The 18,005-nt window shown below is 38.1% G+C and overlaps 2 protein-coding genes and 2 long non-coding RNA genes across 7 annotated transcripts in view; 2 read left to right on the top strand and 2 right to left on the bottom strand.

Moving 5' to 3' along the window:
- Positions 1–18,005, bottom strand: part of LOC147477075 (outer mitochondrial transmembrane helix translocase-like) — a 54,004-nt gene that overhangs the window by 7,507 nt on the left and 28,492 nt on the right. The window lies entirely within an intron of this gene.
- On the top strand, positions 6,072–7,847 carry LOC147477080 (uncharacterized). Its single transcript, XR_015208505.1, has 3 exons — positions 6,072–7,160; positions 7,245–7,292; positions 7,382–7,847. It is a non-coding gene; the product is annotated as an uncharacterized LOC147477080 (long non-coding RNA).
- On the bottom strand, positions 8,410–10,166 carry LOC147477079 (uncharacterized). The gene is made up of 5 exons (XM_086583380.1): positions 9,262–10,166; positions 8,985–9,148; positions 8,829–8,862; positions 8,536–8,734; positions 8,410–8,432 (listed from the first exon to the last, which is right to left on the bottom strand). The coding sequence occupies exons 1-5, from the start codon at positions 9,382–9,384 to the stop codon at positions 8,410–8,412; spliced, it is 543 nt and encodes a 180-aa protein (XP_086439506.1). The 5' UTR covers positions 9,385–10,166.
- LOC147477078 (uncharacterized) lies at positions 11,814–12,235 on the top strand. Its single transcript, XR_015208692.1, has 3 exons — positions 11,814–11,924; positions 11,991–12,080; positions 12,206–12,235. It is a non-coding gene; the product is annotated as an uncharacterized LOC147477078 (long non-coding RNA).

The following is an 18,005-nucleotide window of genomic DNA, read 5'->3' as shown; positions in this document are numbered from 1 at the left end:
GCTTCGAGTTCCGATAGAATAGAGGCGACCAGCTTAGAGTGGAGTGCGCCCAGCTCGGCTTCCAGTCTTTAAGCGACTTCGGCCAGAGAGCGCCAGCGCCAGTCTATTTTCCGTGGGCTTGCTATAGTGCCAGCGAAATTTGGTTTTTGGAGATAAAACCAAAAATCAAGGTCTTGGAAAAGATAACCAAAACAAGTCAGAAGGATTGGAATCCAGACTAAAACAAAGAGAGAGTACCTTTACAGAGATACAACCCTGTAAAGAGATAAGAGTGATCTAGTAAGGTGAGAGACTGTAAGGAGAGATTGTAATCTTCCTTCCCATTTTATTAAGAACTGGCTCTTGTGGAAGTAGGCATCATTGGCTGAACCACGGTAAATCTTTGTGTTGTGGTTTGCTTTTACTGCTTTACATTATTATCTATTGTTAATAGTTGTTTAGCGAGTTGGGCATGTTAGTATAGGTAGTTTGTGATATTTGAGATTTATCTGGAGTTGAAGTGTGTTCATACAAGTTATCTGTGTAGTGGGGAACCGATTGGTATTGGTGTAATCCCCAACAAGTGGTATCAGAGCCTTGGTTAGAATAGCCTAGGGTGTTATCCGAATCTTTGTCGGGAAGGTGTTTGTGAAATTCACGAGAGAAGATTTGAGGTTAAATAACTTGTAGAGATGGACCATTCCGTGAACACTCATTATGATGAGTCCGAATAGGAAGAACTACACCATCCGGAAAGCCAAGATGGAAGACTTGCTTTCTTGCAAGTAAGGACTTGGCACTTCCCATTGAGAATGAGGGAGTAAAACCGGAAAAGGCGATGAGGGTGAGTGGAAAAAGCTTTTGACGAAAAAGCTATTGGGTACATTCGACAATGGATGAGCGGCCGGTGTCTTTCACCATGTGGCCTAAGAGACTACGCCTTGGTCTATGGAAGAAACTCGAAGACCTTTATGAGAGGAAGTCGGGTGGAAACAAAGTGCTAGTCGTTAAGAAGTTTGCAGACACGAAGTACCAAGAAGGTTCTTCAATGTCTGAGCATCTTAATGAAGTACAGAATATCATCAATCAGATGCATTTGATGAAGATCAATTTGGGAGACGAAGTTGAGGCTTTGTTTCTATTAGGCTCTCTACCCGAAAGTTGGGAGACATTAGCAGTTTCTCTACATGGAGCAGCCAAGGATGGAATTGTTACCATGGAGATGGCTACCACGTCTTTGTTGAATGAGGAGACTAGAAGGAGTGCAAGGAGCAGCTCCTCTCACTCAGAGGTCCTCTTCACAGAGAAACGGGGGAGAGGTCGAAGCAGAAAACCATCTCGTTCTAGAGGTGATGACAGAAGTAAATCTAGGGGTGAAGCTAGAACTCCTAAGGCAGAGAGGCAATGTTACTATTGTGCCACAAAAGGCCACTTCAGATATGAGTGCAGAACACTGAAGAGGGATGAGAAGAACAACTGTGTACATGAAGACATGGTGCAAAGGGCGAAAACACGTGAGGAGATACTACCGCACTAGTCGGCGACCTAGTGGGGAATTGTGTCGATTGTGGTGTGTCTTTGTCTTAGTACCTCATGTCGGGATACGAGTGGGTGATAGATAGGGAGCATCCTATCCGCCACACCAAGACAGGGATTCTTCACTACCTACGGTACCGTGGTGAATATGGTGAAGTAAGGATGGGTAACAATGGAGTCTCAAGATTATAGGCATTGGAGATGTTCATGTAGAAACCAATGTCGGCTACACCTTGACACTCAAGGATGTAAGACATGTCCACGACATACGGCTAAGCCTAATTTCGGGTGGGAAATTAGATGATGATGGCTTTGTAAACTCGTTTGGTAATGGGGTATGGAAACCGAAAGCGGAGGTTCCATTGTAGCAGCCGGAGGAAAAAAACTTGCTCTCTTTACAAAACACGGCTAGTTTGTGTAAAGCGTAAGCGAATCTGCGCGAAGAAGAAGCTTCATCCGAACTGTGGCACAAGAGACCGCGGTCACATGGGCATAAAAGGGATGGAAGTTCTTGCTAAGCAAAAGGCCATGCCGGACATTAAAGGTACACATTTAAATACATGTACTCATTGTTTGGTAGAAAGCAACACGGGGTGTCTTTCCAAAGATTCCCGTCTCACGCGGAAAGGACAATCGCCCCGAAAGCTAGTGCACATAGACTTATGTGGTCCTATGAGAGTGAAGTCCCACCAGGGAGTTTTCCGTACTTTTGACATTCATTGATGATGCGCCAAGAAAGATATGGGCCTATAGTCCGAAGACCAAGGATGAAGTACTTGGCGTGTTTGAGAAATTCCACAAGCATGGTGGAAAGAGAGATTTGGGAAGTTGTTGAAGTGTATTCGCCGGATAATGGGGGTGAAAGTACATTGGGCCATTTGAAGAGTATTGCCGAGTCATGGGATTCGGTCATGAGCAGACCGTTCCCAAGACACCGCAAATGAGAATGGAATAGCGAGAGAGAATGAATCGCACCATTGTAGAGAGGATGAGATGCATGCTATCTCACTCTAAGCTACCTAGAAACTCTTTGGGTAGAAGCAATGCGCATGTACCGCGGCATGTGATCAACCGTGGCCGCAGCAAAGCCTCGAATAGTGATTATCCGAGAGAGTATGGGAGGCAGAGATATTGATTATGGATACTTGAGGGTATTTGGGTGGGGGCATTTGTGCATATTCGAAGGAGGATGAGATCCAAGCTTGATGACAAAGCCAAGCGGTGCATTTTTTGGGTTATGGAGATGAAAAGTTTGGTTACAAACTCTATGATCCGATTAACAAGAAGGTAATCCGAAGTCGAGATGTTGTGTTCTTAGAAGACCAAACCATAGCAGACTTTGAGGAGGGTGAGAAGCTACAGGCTTTCACCAATGATCTTGTTGATTGAACCGAAGTTCCTACTTGTGGAGCGTCGCGAAGGCATTGAGAATCTGAGAGAACCATGAGTTTGAAGCTCATGATGAGAATCCTATTACTCATGATGGGATAGAACCTATTGGTATAGAAGATGCAGATGAGATGCATGAACCACCACCGAGCAAGCGAAGTGCATCCTCCCGAGGCAGGCACGCCAGATGGGGCAAGGAGGTCTGACAGAGGGAGAATAGCTTCAACCAGGTATCCACCACATACGTACGTGCTACTATCGGATGGTGGAGAACCTATGTACTATCAAGAGGCACTTGAAGGTACAGACAAAGAAAAGTGGTTGAAGGCCATGCATGACGAGATGGATTCTTTGCATAAGAATCACACTTATGAGTTAGTTGAGAAACCCACAGGGAGAAAAGTTCTCAAGAATAAGTGGATATACAAAGTCAAGCATGAGGGGAACAAACAATCCTCACCCAAGGCACAAAGCTCGCCTTGTTGTGAAGGGATTCGGTCAAAGAAAAGGGATTGACTTTGATGAGATTTTCTCTCCTGTAGTGAAGATGACTTCTATCCGGGTGGTATTGGGTATGGCCGCAAGTATGAACCTAGAGGTTGAGCGACTAGATGTTAAGGCGGCTTTTCTTCATGGAGACCTTGAAGAAGATGTCTACATGGACCCGACCCGGAGGGTTTTTGAGGTCAAAGGCAAGGAGCACCTAGTATGCAAGCCGATAAAGAGCTTGTATGGATTGAAAGCAAGCACCGAGATTGGTACATAAAGTTTGATTCCTTTATGGCGAAGCAAGGATACAAGAAGTCCGCTCCGATCATTGTGTGTTTGTTCGGAGATTTCCGGATGGGGATTTCATAGTGCTATTTTGTATGTGGATGATATGTTGATAGTTGGCCCAAACATCAACAAGATATCCAATTTGAAGAAAGACTTGAGTAAGTCCTTTGAGATGAAGGATTTGGGTCAAGCAAAGCATATACTGGGATCGCGGATCACTTTCGTGTGAGAAAGAGTGGGAAGTTGTGGCTTTCTCAAGAAAGCTACATTGAGAAGGTGTTGAAGAGATTCAACATGGATCGCCGGGCGGTCGGTTGTTGTCCGCGGTGGCGAGTTCCGCATGACCAAAGAGATGTGTCTAAGGGTGAGCATGAGCAAAGTCGGATAGAAAAGATTCCTTATGCATCCGCGAGTCGGGCGGTTTGATGTATGCCATGGTGTGTACTAGACCGGATATTGCTTTTCGCCCGTTGGGGTGGTAAGCGATTTCATCAAAACCAAAAAAGAGCATTGGGAAGGTGTTAAGTGGATATTGAGATATCTCAAAGGCACTTCCAAATCGCGGTTTGTGTTTTGGTGGAAGTAAGCCCCTTACTTGAAGGCTACACCGATGCGCATATGGCGGTGATGTTGACTCGATGAAGTCCACCTCCGGTTATCCGGTTACTTTTGCGGGGGGGGGAGTTTCTTGGCAATCTAAGTTGCAAAAGTGTGTTGCCCTCTCCACTACGTAGCGAGTAAGTATATTGCAGCCACCGAAAGTGTTGCAAAGAGTTGCTATGGATGAAGAGGTTCTTCGACGAACTAGGGCTAAAAGCGTAAAACAGTTTGTAGTTCTATGTGACGGTCGGGCGCATCATCCACTTGAGCAAGAATCCGAAGTTTTCATTCTAGATCCAAGCACATACACGCGTTATCATTGGATTAGAGAAGTACTCGAAGACAAGCATTTGTGTATCGAGAAGATCCATACCGACAAGAACGGGTCGGATATGATGACCAAAGTCTTACCGAAAGGTAAGTTTGATGTTTGTTGTGCTATTACCGGAATGGCGACACTCCTCTTATTGATTTGGCAATTGCATGGAGGTAGCCCCCCACCGCTCGGGAGGGGAGATTGTGGAGTTATCCCTCACATGAGGAGAGAACCGAGCCGACGAAACGGGCAAACTCGACATCGCAGAGAAGTCGAGCCGCGGCCGAGATAGATAGCGACTTCGCTTCGAGTTCGATAGAATAAGGCGACCAGCTTAGAGTGAGCACGCCGCGCTCGGCTTCCAGTCTTTAAGCGCGACTCGGCAGAGTGAGAGCGCCAAGGCCAGTCTATTTTCCGTGGGCTTGCTACAACGGTGCGTGCGAAATTTGGTTTTGGAGATAAAACCAAAAATCAAGGTCTTGGAAAAGATAACCAAAACAAGTCAAGGATTGGAATCCGGACTAAAACAAAGAGAGTACCTTTCTGATACAACTGACAGAAAGAGATAAGAGTGATCTAGTAAGGTGAGAGACCGTAAGGAGAGATTGTAATCTTCCTTCCCATTTTATTAAGAACGGCTCTTGTGGAAGTAGGCATCATTGGCGAACCACGGTAAATCTTTGTGTTGTGGTTTGCTTTTACCGCTTTACATTATTATCGTTGTTAATAGTTGTTTAGCGAGTTGGGCATGTTAGTATAGGTAGTTTGTGATATTTGAGATTTATCTCGAGTTGAAGTGTGTTCATACAAGTTATCTGTGTAGTGGGGGAACCGATTGATATTGGTGTAATCCCCAACAAAGAGGACGACCTAAATGCTTAGAAATCTACTTTTTGTGTTCGAGGGCTTTCTTACTTGATTCCCGATTAGGGTCAAGTTGACTCGAGACCAGCCGAATAAAACCAACGGCCAAGGCCGATAGGTAAAGTAACAGTTTCTGCAACACCTTCGTATCTCTACCCTCTCCCATCTTCCTTCCTTTTTTTGTTTATTATTTAATCTCTTCTCTTTGCTCTTATTATTATTTATGGTTTTTGTTTTTTGAGGTTTTGTTTGTTGTTTAGAACTTTAGATTGGGGAAGAAGAAAACGCTTCTTTTCCTTCTCACACGCGTCTCTATCTCTATTTTGCGGATGGATTGATTGGAAGAAGTTTGGGTTATAAGGTTTTCTTGACGAAAGGTTTTTTTATCCTTTTGTTTTTTTTAGATTCTTACGCGAACAGTTTTTAAAATTGGGCGTGAGTTTGATTTTTTTGGTGCCGAATGATTATAAAAGCTGAGGTGTCAATCTAAGAGAAAAAAAAAGAATGAAGTGGCTTCCTGGAGCATTCTCAACTACTCAGTATTAAAGGTCTTTGATTACCAATAGGGTTTTGGGTTTTTGTTTCCGCTATTTTTTTATTATTCAACTCACTTAAAAAGAGAATAGCAACAATGGTGTCTAAAAGAGAAGAAACTACATCTGGAAAAAAGAGAAAAGTGGCAAACCAAGAAGAAGAAGGATTCACTAGTAAGAGAACGAAAGAAGAAACGTCAATAAGCATTGTTATTAGGAATGAAGACAGACTTAGCAATCTCCTGATGAACTTAACTGCTGCATCATGTCTTTTCTTGATATGAATACCATTGTTCAAACAAGTGTATTGTCAAAATCATGGGGAGAATTTTGGTCGAAAAAAATGTCCTATACTTCTATCCCGAACGTAATCTTCTCATTGGAAAAGCTCCCACGTCACAGTAAAAGTGATTTTTTATATTTTCAGGATAGGGTGTTATTTCACCGGTATAACTTTCCATTACAAAAGTTTGGTTTCTCCTGTAAATCACACAATTGTAGTACTAGTCGTCTTAAGAGTTGGATTCGTGCTGCGTTAATGCATCGTGTTCAAGAGATTAATCTGAATCTTAATCTTGATAGCCCCTTAGAGTTTCCTGCAGCTCTTTTCATATCTAGTTCTCTTAAGGTTTTGAAACTTGAAGGAGATTTCAACTTATCGGGTCTTTGGTAAAATACTAATTTTCCAAGTCTTCATTGTTTGCATCTGTCAATTAAGAAACTTGTTAAGTTGCCTTCTTCTATCTTTAACAGTGAAATGCTTAGAACTTTGAAGCTAGAAGGTCCTTCTGATTCAGGCCTACTAAAAATAAGTATTCCTAAAAGAATTCATTTACCGAAGCTGGAATATTTTCATATTGAAGGTTTTAGGATTAAAAGTCGAATCGATGAACTTCTTTCTAATTGTCAAGGTTTGGAAACTTTAGTCATAAAATTATGTAGCTTTACTGACAAACTAGATCTTGATATATTGTCCTCTCGGCTTCAGAATTTAGTACTTCAACTATCTAATACAGATTACAGAATCACTATTTCTGCGCCGAACCTTAAATTATTAGTTCTGCCTGAAGCTGCAAGTAACACTGTCCCAAATCTCTATCCAAGCAATTACTTCCTTGCTCAAGATAGCTCCAAATGTGGATGCACTTATCTTAGAAATTCTCGAGGTTAGTAACTTCTTATTCTTGTAATTCTGTTTAATACTTACGTAGATACCATTTGAAATTTTATTTTTTTGTATAAATGTGTAGAGTTATGCGTTATTGGTTCTAGGGAAAAAGCTCCTGTTCAGGAATCAGGTACATACAAAGCACTCCGTTTAGTTCAATTAACGAGGCGTTGGTGTTCATAAACATATCACTCAATCCAACTTCTGATTATTTTGTAGTCATCATTTAATTCAACTATCAAGGAAGACCATTCCCACCTTAAATTTGTCGAGATAGAAGGTTTTATAGGCTGTGAAGATGAGCTCGGGTTTCTTAAATTGTTGTTGAAGAACGCATTAGTTTTAGAGAACATAATCATTGTGCTTTCTACAAGAGGCGTGATTTTCATTAGTGAAAGTAGAGAAGATCATCTTGGTGAAGTTAAAAGTGCAGTCAATGACAAAGAAGCAAAGGTGAAATGTATTAAGAATCGAAGCAGATAAAGAGATATCCACGAGTCTAAGTATCGCAGTGGCAATATCATTCCAATTAATTTTCATAGGATTCTTTTTCTCTCATTTTCATTTTTCTTACATCTTTGGTTTGATTTATATTAATTATTATTTGTTTTTTGCATTATGTCAGTTTGAGCGATAGTTGAGTTACAATACTTGAGGACATCACTATGAACTCGATATTTTTGTCCTCCCTTGTACTTTGAACTTGATAATTGATGTTCGTATTGCTGTCGTATCTCTGTTGAGTAACATGTCAGTTCCGCTCAATTGTTCTGTTTTGAGTTCAGTTGTCTTATTTGTTCTGCATTTTTGCAAGCGTATTTGGCATATATATGAATCCACTGGAAAGGGGTAATAAGCAGGTTTCCTTGCGGCAGAAAACATAGACTTTTTTTGGATTGCAAATAACTTGATGATGCACTGAATTCTGGCCTCCTTGATGATGCATCAGATATTGAGCAATGTTGAATTGATAATTCTCAAACCATGCCCCATCAGGGTTGATTTTCACAGTGTTTCCTTCTTGTTTAAAAGACAAGGCTTGGCCTCAGCTGTACATCCTTTCCCAAGTTGGCGACCTTTTGTAGGAGAGTTGGTGTCAACACATGTATGTAGCCCAATTCCAGGTTAGGGGCTTCAAAATCCTATTCAAATATTTTTAAGTGCAGGCAGGACATAAATAAGAACCATAGATGCAACTCATAACAATAGTCAGATTATAAAACTATGTATCCTGCAGTAAGAAAAATCTAACGTTCACCGGTCCACGGAACTACAAAGATTTAAGAGAATGATAACGATATTGATATACTTGGAGAAGCTCGTGGAAATGACGAATCTCACTAACAGTTGTTTGCATATTTTCTTTGAATAACCCCCCCATATGACAGAAGCAATAATATCTATTTTCTCCAAGCACTTGGCAGCCTTTAACAAAAGTTTTAGAATCCTGAACTCAGAATTACATCCGAGAAATATCTTGAACTCAATTGTCCTGAGCTTGTATAATATGGAGTAGTCAAACAGTAAATTCTCTTCCCAATCAGTTTCCATGATTTTCTGGTACGAGGGTTCCTACAAAAATATATAGATTGCGAACACAAAACAGTTATGTAACTATCAAGTAAAAGAACGTAAACAAGTGACAATCGAGTAGTCAAAAGATTACCTTATTCCAAAATTCAGCCTCAGCTAGCCAACCTCTGTATTATTGAAGAACTGCGTACACAAACAATACAAGGTCATACTAAGTGTTTGCAGGGGCAAACTAGCTAAATGAAAAGCGCAACAGTGCATTAATAATTTGAAAATGCCTTTAACTTACCCGTACGTTTTGAAGACAAGAGCCTCTATGTTGGGAACATTTTGAAGTAAGTAAATCATCCCGCACATGCAATTTTTAACAGAGGGTACTTCCAACGTCAAGTATCTAAGATTGCAGAGCAAAGTCTGAAGCGGTTCTAATGCAAATGACACTTCTGACAAGTTCTAGATATTTGAAAAAAAAACAACAAACACAAAATGTTAATTGAGATGTTGCGGCTAAGTGACTTCAGAAGAACAAAGAGAAACTGGCGTTGTGATGGAATGAAAAAACTTACCCAAAGGAATTCACATCCTAATGTTAGAGCTTCTACGTTTCTAAGACCCGTTAGATATTCCATCAAACGCAGTGCCCACGTTTTCTTCTCATCCATAGGAAGTTCATTAAAAGATTTATTCATCAAATGGATGCCTGCTTTGACTAGAGAATTTAGGTTCTCCAGAGAATAATCTCTCTCAGCGGAATCAACCACACTTTAGAAAACAAGGTTTGGTGCAAAAATTTTAATTGCACCAACTGATCTAGGAGGGGTGTTAAGTTCCAGAACTAAATTCCTAAGTTGAAGTGAACAAATATTTATAACTTTTTTTGTACCAAATTTACAGGAAACAATTACCAAAGTTCGCAAAACAGGACAGTGAGAAAGAAATTCTTCAACCAAATTCTCACCCAAATGCATCGATCCAAGATGCAACCATTGCAAATTAGGTAAATCAATTTTTCCTGGTATTATTAGCTCTGTCCGACTACCTGCACAATTAAGGTCCAACTTCAAAACTCTAACCGATTTAGAAGAGAAAAGAGATGGTGCAAACTTTGACATGCACTTGTCGAACTTGCAGGGAGAATAAGTAGTTATTTTGATGAGAAACTCTTCAACAAGACTCTAATGCCGCAACAATCCACTTACTAACATGTTCTAATTTATACCTATAAATTTCAAAAGTCAAACTGAGTTTCTTTAGAAGGGTGGGTTTTCGCGATGAAGTAGTACTTTGTCTGCAAAATCTGTCAAGGCATCGGCTCTACTCCAGTAGTGAAAAAAATTAGCGAGAAGATTAAGTTGGGGAGGTCAGAAGAATCCCATAAAAATCTCCATCTTCTTGAAAGTATACTGGTTTGGAAAACGTATCTTGTGTCGAGAAAAGATGCAATATGATGGATGAGTTCATCAGGTAGATTGCTTATTTGTCCTTCTGTCTAACGACTCTTCGGTCTGCCATGTTTCTGAGAGATAGGTCTTTACTTCTTGACTGCAGTTTCAGTAGAGTCTTTCTTTGTTGGGAAGACGTTAGGCATCTCCAATGAGGGGTGTAACCGTATAGAGTGGAAATTTTACACCCCAAATATCAAAAAATTCTCTCCAATGGAGGTGCTATACCATAGGTAATAGTGTATTAGCTAATAGAGAGGGTGGGGGAATTCTCCCTCTCGCTATTAGTTAATAAAAAATCCGGACGCCACTTAAAATAATGTCTGTTTAACTTAAAAACTCAGACGTCACTTCAACACGAAGCTTTATTTTTCTGTTTGCGACTGTCTAAGTCCGTCGCTCAGTGATATATTAAACTTAAAAACACCGATGTTGCTTTGAATGACGTTTGAAAGTGGACCACTATTTGTTTTAAGCTTTTGCGACAGACCAAATCCGTTATTTTACATTATTTTGAATGGGCTGTGACAGTTTAAGTCCGTTGCTATCTATTTTTACACATTTGCCTCCACCTACCATTGGAATAGCCACAAATAGTAAATATACACTTTATGTATTTGGGATTTCTCTAGAGTGTATAATCCTAATGGCGCCTATGTAGAGCCTATGTGGAGATGGATTTTTCCACTCTCCATTGGAGATGCCCTAACAAACACAGATACATAGGAATATAGGATTTCAGTAGAGTCCTAAAGTGTAACGGGATGTATATATTGCAGCCTTTCTTGGTATCTTAAATCAATAAATTGGACTCTTTCTCGGAGATTTCGGAATAATGGAAATTATTCAAATTTTGGAATTGACAAAATTCGGCGCTGAAAATCGGAAAGTCTTTCTTTGACGACCATTTTGAACTTGTCTATACAATCATTTAGCGAATTTGTTAGTACATTCATTTAGTGACCATTTGTCCATTCTTGTGGTACCCATTTTCAACTTGTTAATACATTCATTTCCATTTTGACCAACATATATTTTTTTATACAACCCAAGCAACATTCCCAACATATTAATTAATAAATTAAAGTAACTAAAGCATATATCTTATATATAATGGGAAAACTTGCCCCCGTTATTAGTCCCCGTATTCTCCTTTTTATACCAAGATTTTTAGTCTAAAGGGTACCCAAAAGTTTCACCCACCAAATTTTAGAAAGGCTTTAAGTGTAAGGGTATCTTTGTCATTCAACAACAAACAAACTTAAAAACCAAAAAAACGGAAAAACACGGTAGTAACTTCTCCATTCAAAATATCGCTTGAGCCAAAATACACCGTTTCAACCGCATCTCCCATCATCGCCTTCTCCATCTCTAACTTCTAAAACTCCATTACAAACTCAATTTCATTTTCATGTTTTAAAATCCATTACTAACTCCCATTACAAACTCCAATTTCATTTTTTATCTTCTCTTTTTTGTATATTCTCTTCTCTACCTCTTATTATCGGTCTTTTTTTTTATTAAAAGAATTTGCGACGCAAATGGATCAGGGTTAGTTTTTTTCACATGTCTTTTCTAACCTCATCCCTTCTTAGTTTGAGCATTTCGTTTGTTTATTTTATATCATTTTCAGTTTTGTGTTTGTTCATGTTTTTCAAGCAACCGAGTCGATAATCGGTGTAAGCAACGAATGCCTGATACTCAAAGAAGGCATCTGTGTAGTATTAGGGATAGAAATAGATATCAAAGGCGGTTTCAAACACCACATTCGTCTACTCATACAGCAGGTATTCACATTGTGGGTGGCGGCCTTTGTTTATTGACAATCATTTGTCTCGTTTACTGTTTCCCAGTTTCAGCATCACACCCTGCGCGTGTGCGTCTTACCAACATTCGTCGACAGGCTAGATACACAAACACTCCTAACAATCGCATGCAATTAGGTTTTTTGATTTTGATTTTTTGTTGGTTTCTCATTTTAGTGCAATTAGATTTCTGCTTTAATTATGTTTTCTGCTTTTATTTTATCATAGTTTCTGAGTTAACTGCCTGTTTACAAAGTCTACAGATTATCAGGATGTTAACACTCCTACGACATTATGTTTTCTACTTTTATTTTTTCATTGTTTTCGAAGTTAAGCGCGCTTTTACAATGCTCGCAGATATCGGGGATGTTAACACTCCTACAACATCGGCACACCAATTCGATCACAAATACCTTCAAGGATAAACACGGGTTTTATAGATGTGCGGGAATTTTGTTCAACTCAAGACTTTGAAACATACATTTTACCTCGCCTAGAATTTTGCGGCCAAATTGTGGAGCCTAATGATTCGTTCATGAAACCGTGAAATATGTTGCTCAAAAGGAAGAATAAATCTACCGAGACCAAATTGCGCCACCCGAATTAGTTCATTTGTTTCGGGATGGGATCTGACTTGGGGCAACATTTCAGAGAAAATATCCGTTCGTACAACCATATATTTGCATTTACTTCAATGGGAGTTGATTTTGATCAAGATCTTGCAAATGGGCCGGGATGGCGATACTCATTTCGATGCAAGAGCGTCTATTTATCATAGGATTGGCAATCTGGCGCCTACGGTGATAGAAGGCCAAGGTATTTACAGATGTATATCTACGACATAATCGATCATGAGGTAGAAAAATCGGCATGCTGAAAACCAAGCCAAGCCATAAATTTAATGTTATATCCTACGCTAACAAATATCCTTGACAATCTGTAATAACCCCTTTGTCGGCGTGTTCGGACAACTTCGCCAAAGAGATGATTTGCAAAATTGTCGACTTATTATAAAAGAGTTGAGAAGCGATCGCCCGAGATCATGCATTGCCAACGGCATCGCAAGTCGCTGCAATATTGATTGGAGATAATGATCCGTAAGGATTGGAGCCAAAGAGATATTATTGTTCAAACACAATCAAGGCCCGACTCAGACAAATCCGAGATACCATTTGGATATTATGATCCGTTACAATATCCTTTAATGTTGCCTTTTGGTGAATATGGTTGGGACTTGGGTGTGCATCGTAGCAATACAAGAAGAATAAGTTGTCGTGAGTTACTATCGCGTATATTTTTGCGGTATGTATAGACTTCATAAAACCAAATAAGCTATGTGCTTCGCTTTGATATTTTGATTGTGTTGGTTGCTACATTTTGGTTTTTTAACAATACTATGTGGTATATGTTATTGTTGTTAGACAACTAACTTTTATTACTTTCATTTGTTAGAATCCTTCCTATCAAGAAAGAGAGACGTTCAATCGACCTATTTTCATTGGTTCGTCATAATTTTAAGAATATACATGATTTGACGACTTTACTTTTAAAATAAGAATTAACTTAAAATGTTTTAATAAGTTGATATGTTCTAAAATTCACATCCGCTATTAGAATTTCTTTTAAAAAAATTGGTGAAAAACGTGTTCTGGAAGGGTTCGGTGGAAGAGAAAGGACACTTTTTCCCGTCAATTTCCATAGTTCATTACATTTGCTTATAAAAAGCTTTTTTTTTTTCCTTAATTTTTTTATATGCCTTTGTATACGCTTAATGTTCTTTGTTTACTTTTGAGATATGGATTGAATTTGTTGTGGAATTTGTTGGATTTATAGGCAAACGCAGTTTCATTTTCTCTAAAAAGGTTTAAACCCGTTTTGGAGTTCTTGGGTTTATCATTTATTTTGATATAATCATATGATGTTTTTGCATTATTCTGTTGGAAATGATTTTTGTTTTTAAATTTCAAATTATCAAGGATTTTGTTGGAGAATATCAACAGTTTAAGTATACGATGTCTTTTGCTCATTAGTATTGCCCCGTGTATTACAAATTCTAAATTCTCATGTTCGCTGCTACTCAGATTCGGCCTTCTGAAGTCTCATTGTTTCTTTTGGGATGTCGCCTTCTACAACAGTTTATAGTTGACATGTGTGTCAAAATTGAGACGATGAAAATGAGATTTTATCGGGATAATGTCGACAAACTATTAGGTCCGAAGTTGTACCGGGGGCATTCGGGATGCACTAAACTCGCGGGGAGACACATGCAGTACCTTATATTTTTCATCTCTATAATAACATCATCTTCACATTGGTTTTCTTCATTTTACATAGCCTATTTATTTAAAACTTAAGAATATTCACTTATTATGAATAGGCAACATTGGCAAAAGGATAATACTCCCACCTTCTCATATTGGTAGCCCTCGGGATATGCATCGCCTGCTATCGAGGGATGCAATGGCGTTAGTAAGGAGGTATGGGAAACCAGATTTATTTATAAGCGTAGCGTGTAACTCATCTTGGCATGCAATTACTCGAGAAAACAAAGGTTGGCCAACATACACAAGATAGACTGATTTAGCCACTAGAACATTCCATTCTATTTTAGAAGAACTTAAGCTTGATTTGTTTTAGGAGACATATTTTGGGTCGAGTTATTGCACAAGTTCATGTTATAGAATTTCAGAAAAGAGGTCTGCCTCATGCTCATTTTTCTGATCATCCTACATGAAAATGATAAAATACACAATCCTCGAGGATATAGAAAAAAATTGTCTCTGCTGAAATTCGATCCCAAACTGAACTGATTTGTATAGTGCAATAAAAAATCATATGATGCATAATATTGAAATACTTAAAATAAAAATATTGGCAAGAAAACAGATTTGGGAAGGAGAATTTATGCTCCAAATTCCACTCATATATAAGGATTAATGAGCTAGATTTTCTTTTTCAAACAAATGCTTAGGCAAACGCCTCCCCTACCTGATTTAGTTAGGCTAGGACGGGGAAAACTTATTTTAGCAAGTACATACATACGTTCACCAAAGCTTAACAATATGCCACATACGTGTGAATGCCCATTGGCTCTGGATTTCACTGCAGCAGACATTCATGTCACACTGCAATTCCCTGCACTTGAAAATCATCGTGCAATATATTGCATTGCAATAAGGACAAAATTTACTAAATGTAAGAGACATCCTACATAATACTCACGTGATATGCACACGTATGACACCCTGACATAGCTCGTATGCAACGAACTCTATAGTCAAGATATCGACTCTGCAACACCAAACGACTCAACTTGACTACCAGATACTTATCACACTCGAAGTTGACTCGGCTCTGCACACACGTTTAGCTCTCAAGCTAAGATCGACTCGACTTTAGATGCTCAATGCACAGCTTCATCTCATGACGCCACCGTCTGCCAAACTCATCATTGCTATTACTGGCAACGTATCTTTGTTCACTGCAACACTCAAACCATTACCATCATTGCTACATTAACCATACTCTTCAGGTAGTATGTGGCATCATCACAATATCAACACTTGCTCCATTAACCATACTCTCCACATGCACACACTACAATAAATCTAAAATGAAGTAGTCTTGGAGCACTTATCACAATGTTTAACACGTCTTTATTACCATAACAATCATTACACGTATCAACTACTAAGAATTTCAATCGAAGTGTTATTATATTATAGTCAGAATCTGGGACCTTGGCTACCGGGCATTTAATTAGAACCAAGTTTCAAGTTTTGGACAACCCGAGAAGAGCTTCCGCATGAAATTTCAACAAACCCAAGGTGTAGAGTTGTAAGTTCTAGCAAAGAGAAATTATTAGGCAAATTAAGCTTGCACTTTCTAGAATATCTCTAAGTTTTTCTCAACTTGAAACTCTTTAAAACCCTAGCTCGATGCAAGTAGAACATTGGGTAACTCAAACACCAAAATTTTAGGAACAAACTAAAGATCAAGTTCTTGAAACATTTTGTTTTAAATAAAGCAGCTCGAAGGAAAGAATTTAGTGAATCACAAAACTCATGCCAAACCAGACAAATTGATTGATTGTCTTCCTTGTTGTTGTGTATGAGTATGACATTTGCAATAAATTTTGGGAAACATAACTTGTTGGGTAGAGAAGATGATCCCTCAATTGGTTTTGTTAAAGATCTCTGAATTACTAAACGATCAAGATTTAAATTATGAAGGGAATGCCAAAGAGTTTGATATCTTGTTGCTAACACGTTTGTTCCAATGACGATTCTCCTGTCTAAGAAGGAAAAAATGTATTCAAGAACATCGTTCGGTAAGTTGCTTAATCTATCTTTAGCAGAAAAAGAAGAACTAGCAAAACAATGTTTTTTTTTTGGTGCCATTATTGCATTAAAATTTGATCCTCAAGTTCACTTTCTTGTGTCAACATCTTTTTTCTTTTTTTTCTTCTTCGCGCTAGACACACTTAGAACCTCAATATGTATCAAGATTTCTTTTTTCCTTGGTCTTAAAACTCTTTATTATGTATCAATGCTTTCTTGCTCCCAAAATCCCAATCTCAAAACTCATTGAGTTCCGTCTGTTCCTGATATAGACATTTAGTATGTAGACGTGTCCAAAATTTCAACCAAAATCCAACCCATGATATGGGCATATATTAAACTATCTGAAACGTTATTTGTTTTAATTACAACTGAATCTAACAACCATTAACGACGCTATAACAGTTTTGTAACATAACAAACATAACCTAAAACAAAGTAACAAACTACCTGAATGACAATATGGTAACTAAATAAATAACAAACAATTTCTAGAAGCTTTTGGCTGACAGGGAACATTTGCTGACTTGGAAGTTATATACCTTATCACTAATGATTATAGACACTACACAAAGTGATATTTAGCGGCACTTTTGTATTTTTCATGCGCCATTTTTTGAGTATGGATGTAGTGTTATTTATTGACTCGTGATTTAGAAAGCACCAAAAACCCATCGCCAAATTAATTTTTTCTCACATCCAACAGTCATTAAATGAGATTTTTTTGCTCCTATGCGCTCAGAAATGAAAAGCATCCTAAGCACATCTCTACCACATATCCAAAATCTTTTCAATTATTGATTAACCCTAGTTAATAAAAATCTAAGTAAAGATTTATATTATTTTCTCTCCAAATCATTTCATTCTTTTTCACAAATCTTTCAAAAAAATATATATTGACTCCAAAAATATTCTTATATCCCTTCTATTCCATTCCATCCAATCCTTTTCCAGCTTTAGTGAAACAAACAACAAAAACACAAAAACCAAAAAACAAGAAGAGAGAACTTCACTAACATTATGAAAAAAGTTTAAAAAACAATAACAAATTTTCTAGCTTTATTGGCTATTATCACAAGTATTTTTGTTAGTTATAAAGTTGCAATTTGTAATTGCGTTTACATTAATAGACTCTTTAATTTAAGAATGATATAAAATACAAGAGTTTTTCATATTGATATTGATAGATATTAATGTTGGTGCAAAGTTGAATGAAGAGGAAAGAGACGTAAATATAGATGAGGGGAAAGTAACAAGCTTATTTGTGACTTTTCATGTTTTTGAAAGAAAACAAGAATGAAAGATTTGTGAAGAAAAAAAATAGAATGATTTGGAGATCAAGAGAATAAGATAAATATTTTGGCTAGATTTTATGAATTTTTACATTTTATTAACTAGAGTTAATCAATAGTTGAAAAGATTATGGATATGTTTGTGGAGAGACATGGCTTAGGAAACTTTTTGCGCGTATAATGACGAAAACCACTTTCCTGGTCCTTTCAAAAATTCGATGTCGAAGTCATAATTTTGTTACCGATTTCTAATCCCGATATTTCTATTTCAAAGTAACCGTAAGACATTGTTAATAAATGTAGGAAAAAGTAACTTGTTGGGTAAAGAAGATGATCCCTCAACTGGTTTTGTTAAAGATCTCTGATAGACTTAACAATCAAGATCTAAACTAGGGAGGGAATGCCAAAGAGTTCGATATCTTTTTGCTAAC

The sequence above is a fragment of the Coptis chinensis genome, chromosome 9 (assembly GCF_015680905.1).
Source record: "Coptis chinensis isolate HL-2020 chromosome 9, ASM1568090v1, whole genome shotgun sequence".
NCBI classification, from domain to species: Eukaryota; Viridiplantae; Streptophyta; class Magnoliopsida; order Ranunculales; family Ranunculaceae; genus Coptis; species Coptis chinensis.
The sequence above is the reverse complement of the archived record's forward strand: the minus strand, read 5'-3'. Positions and strand labels throughout refer to the sequence as shown.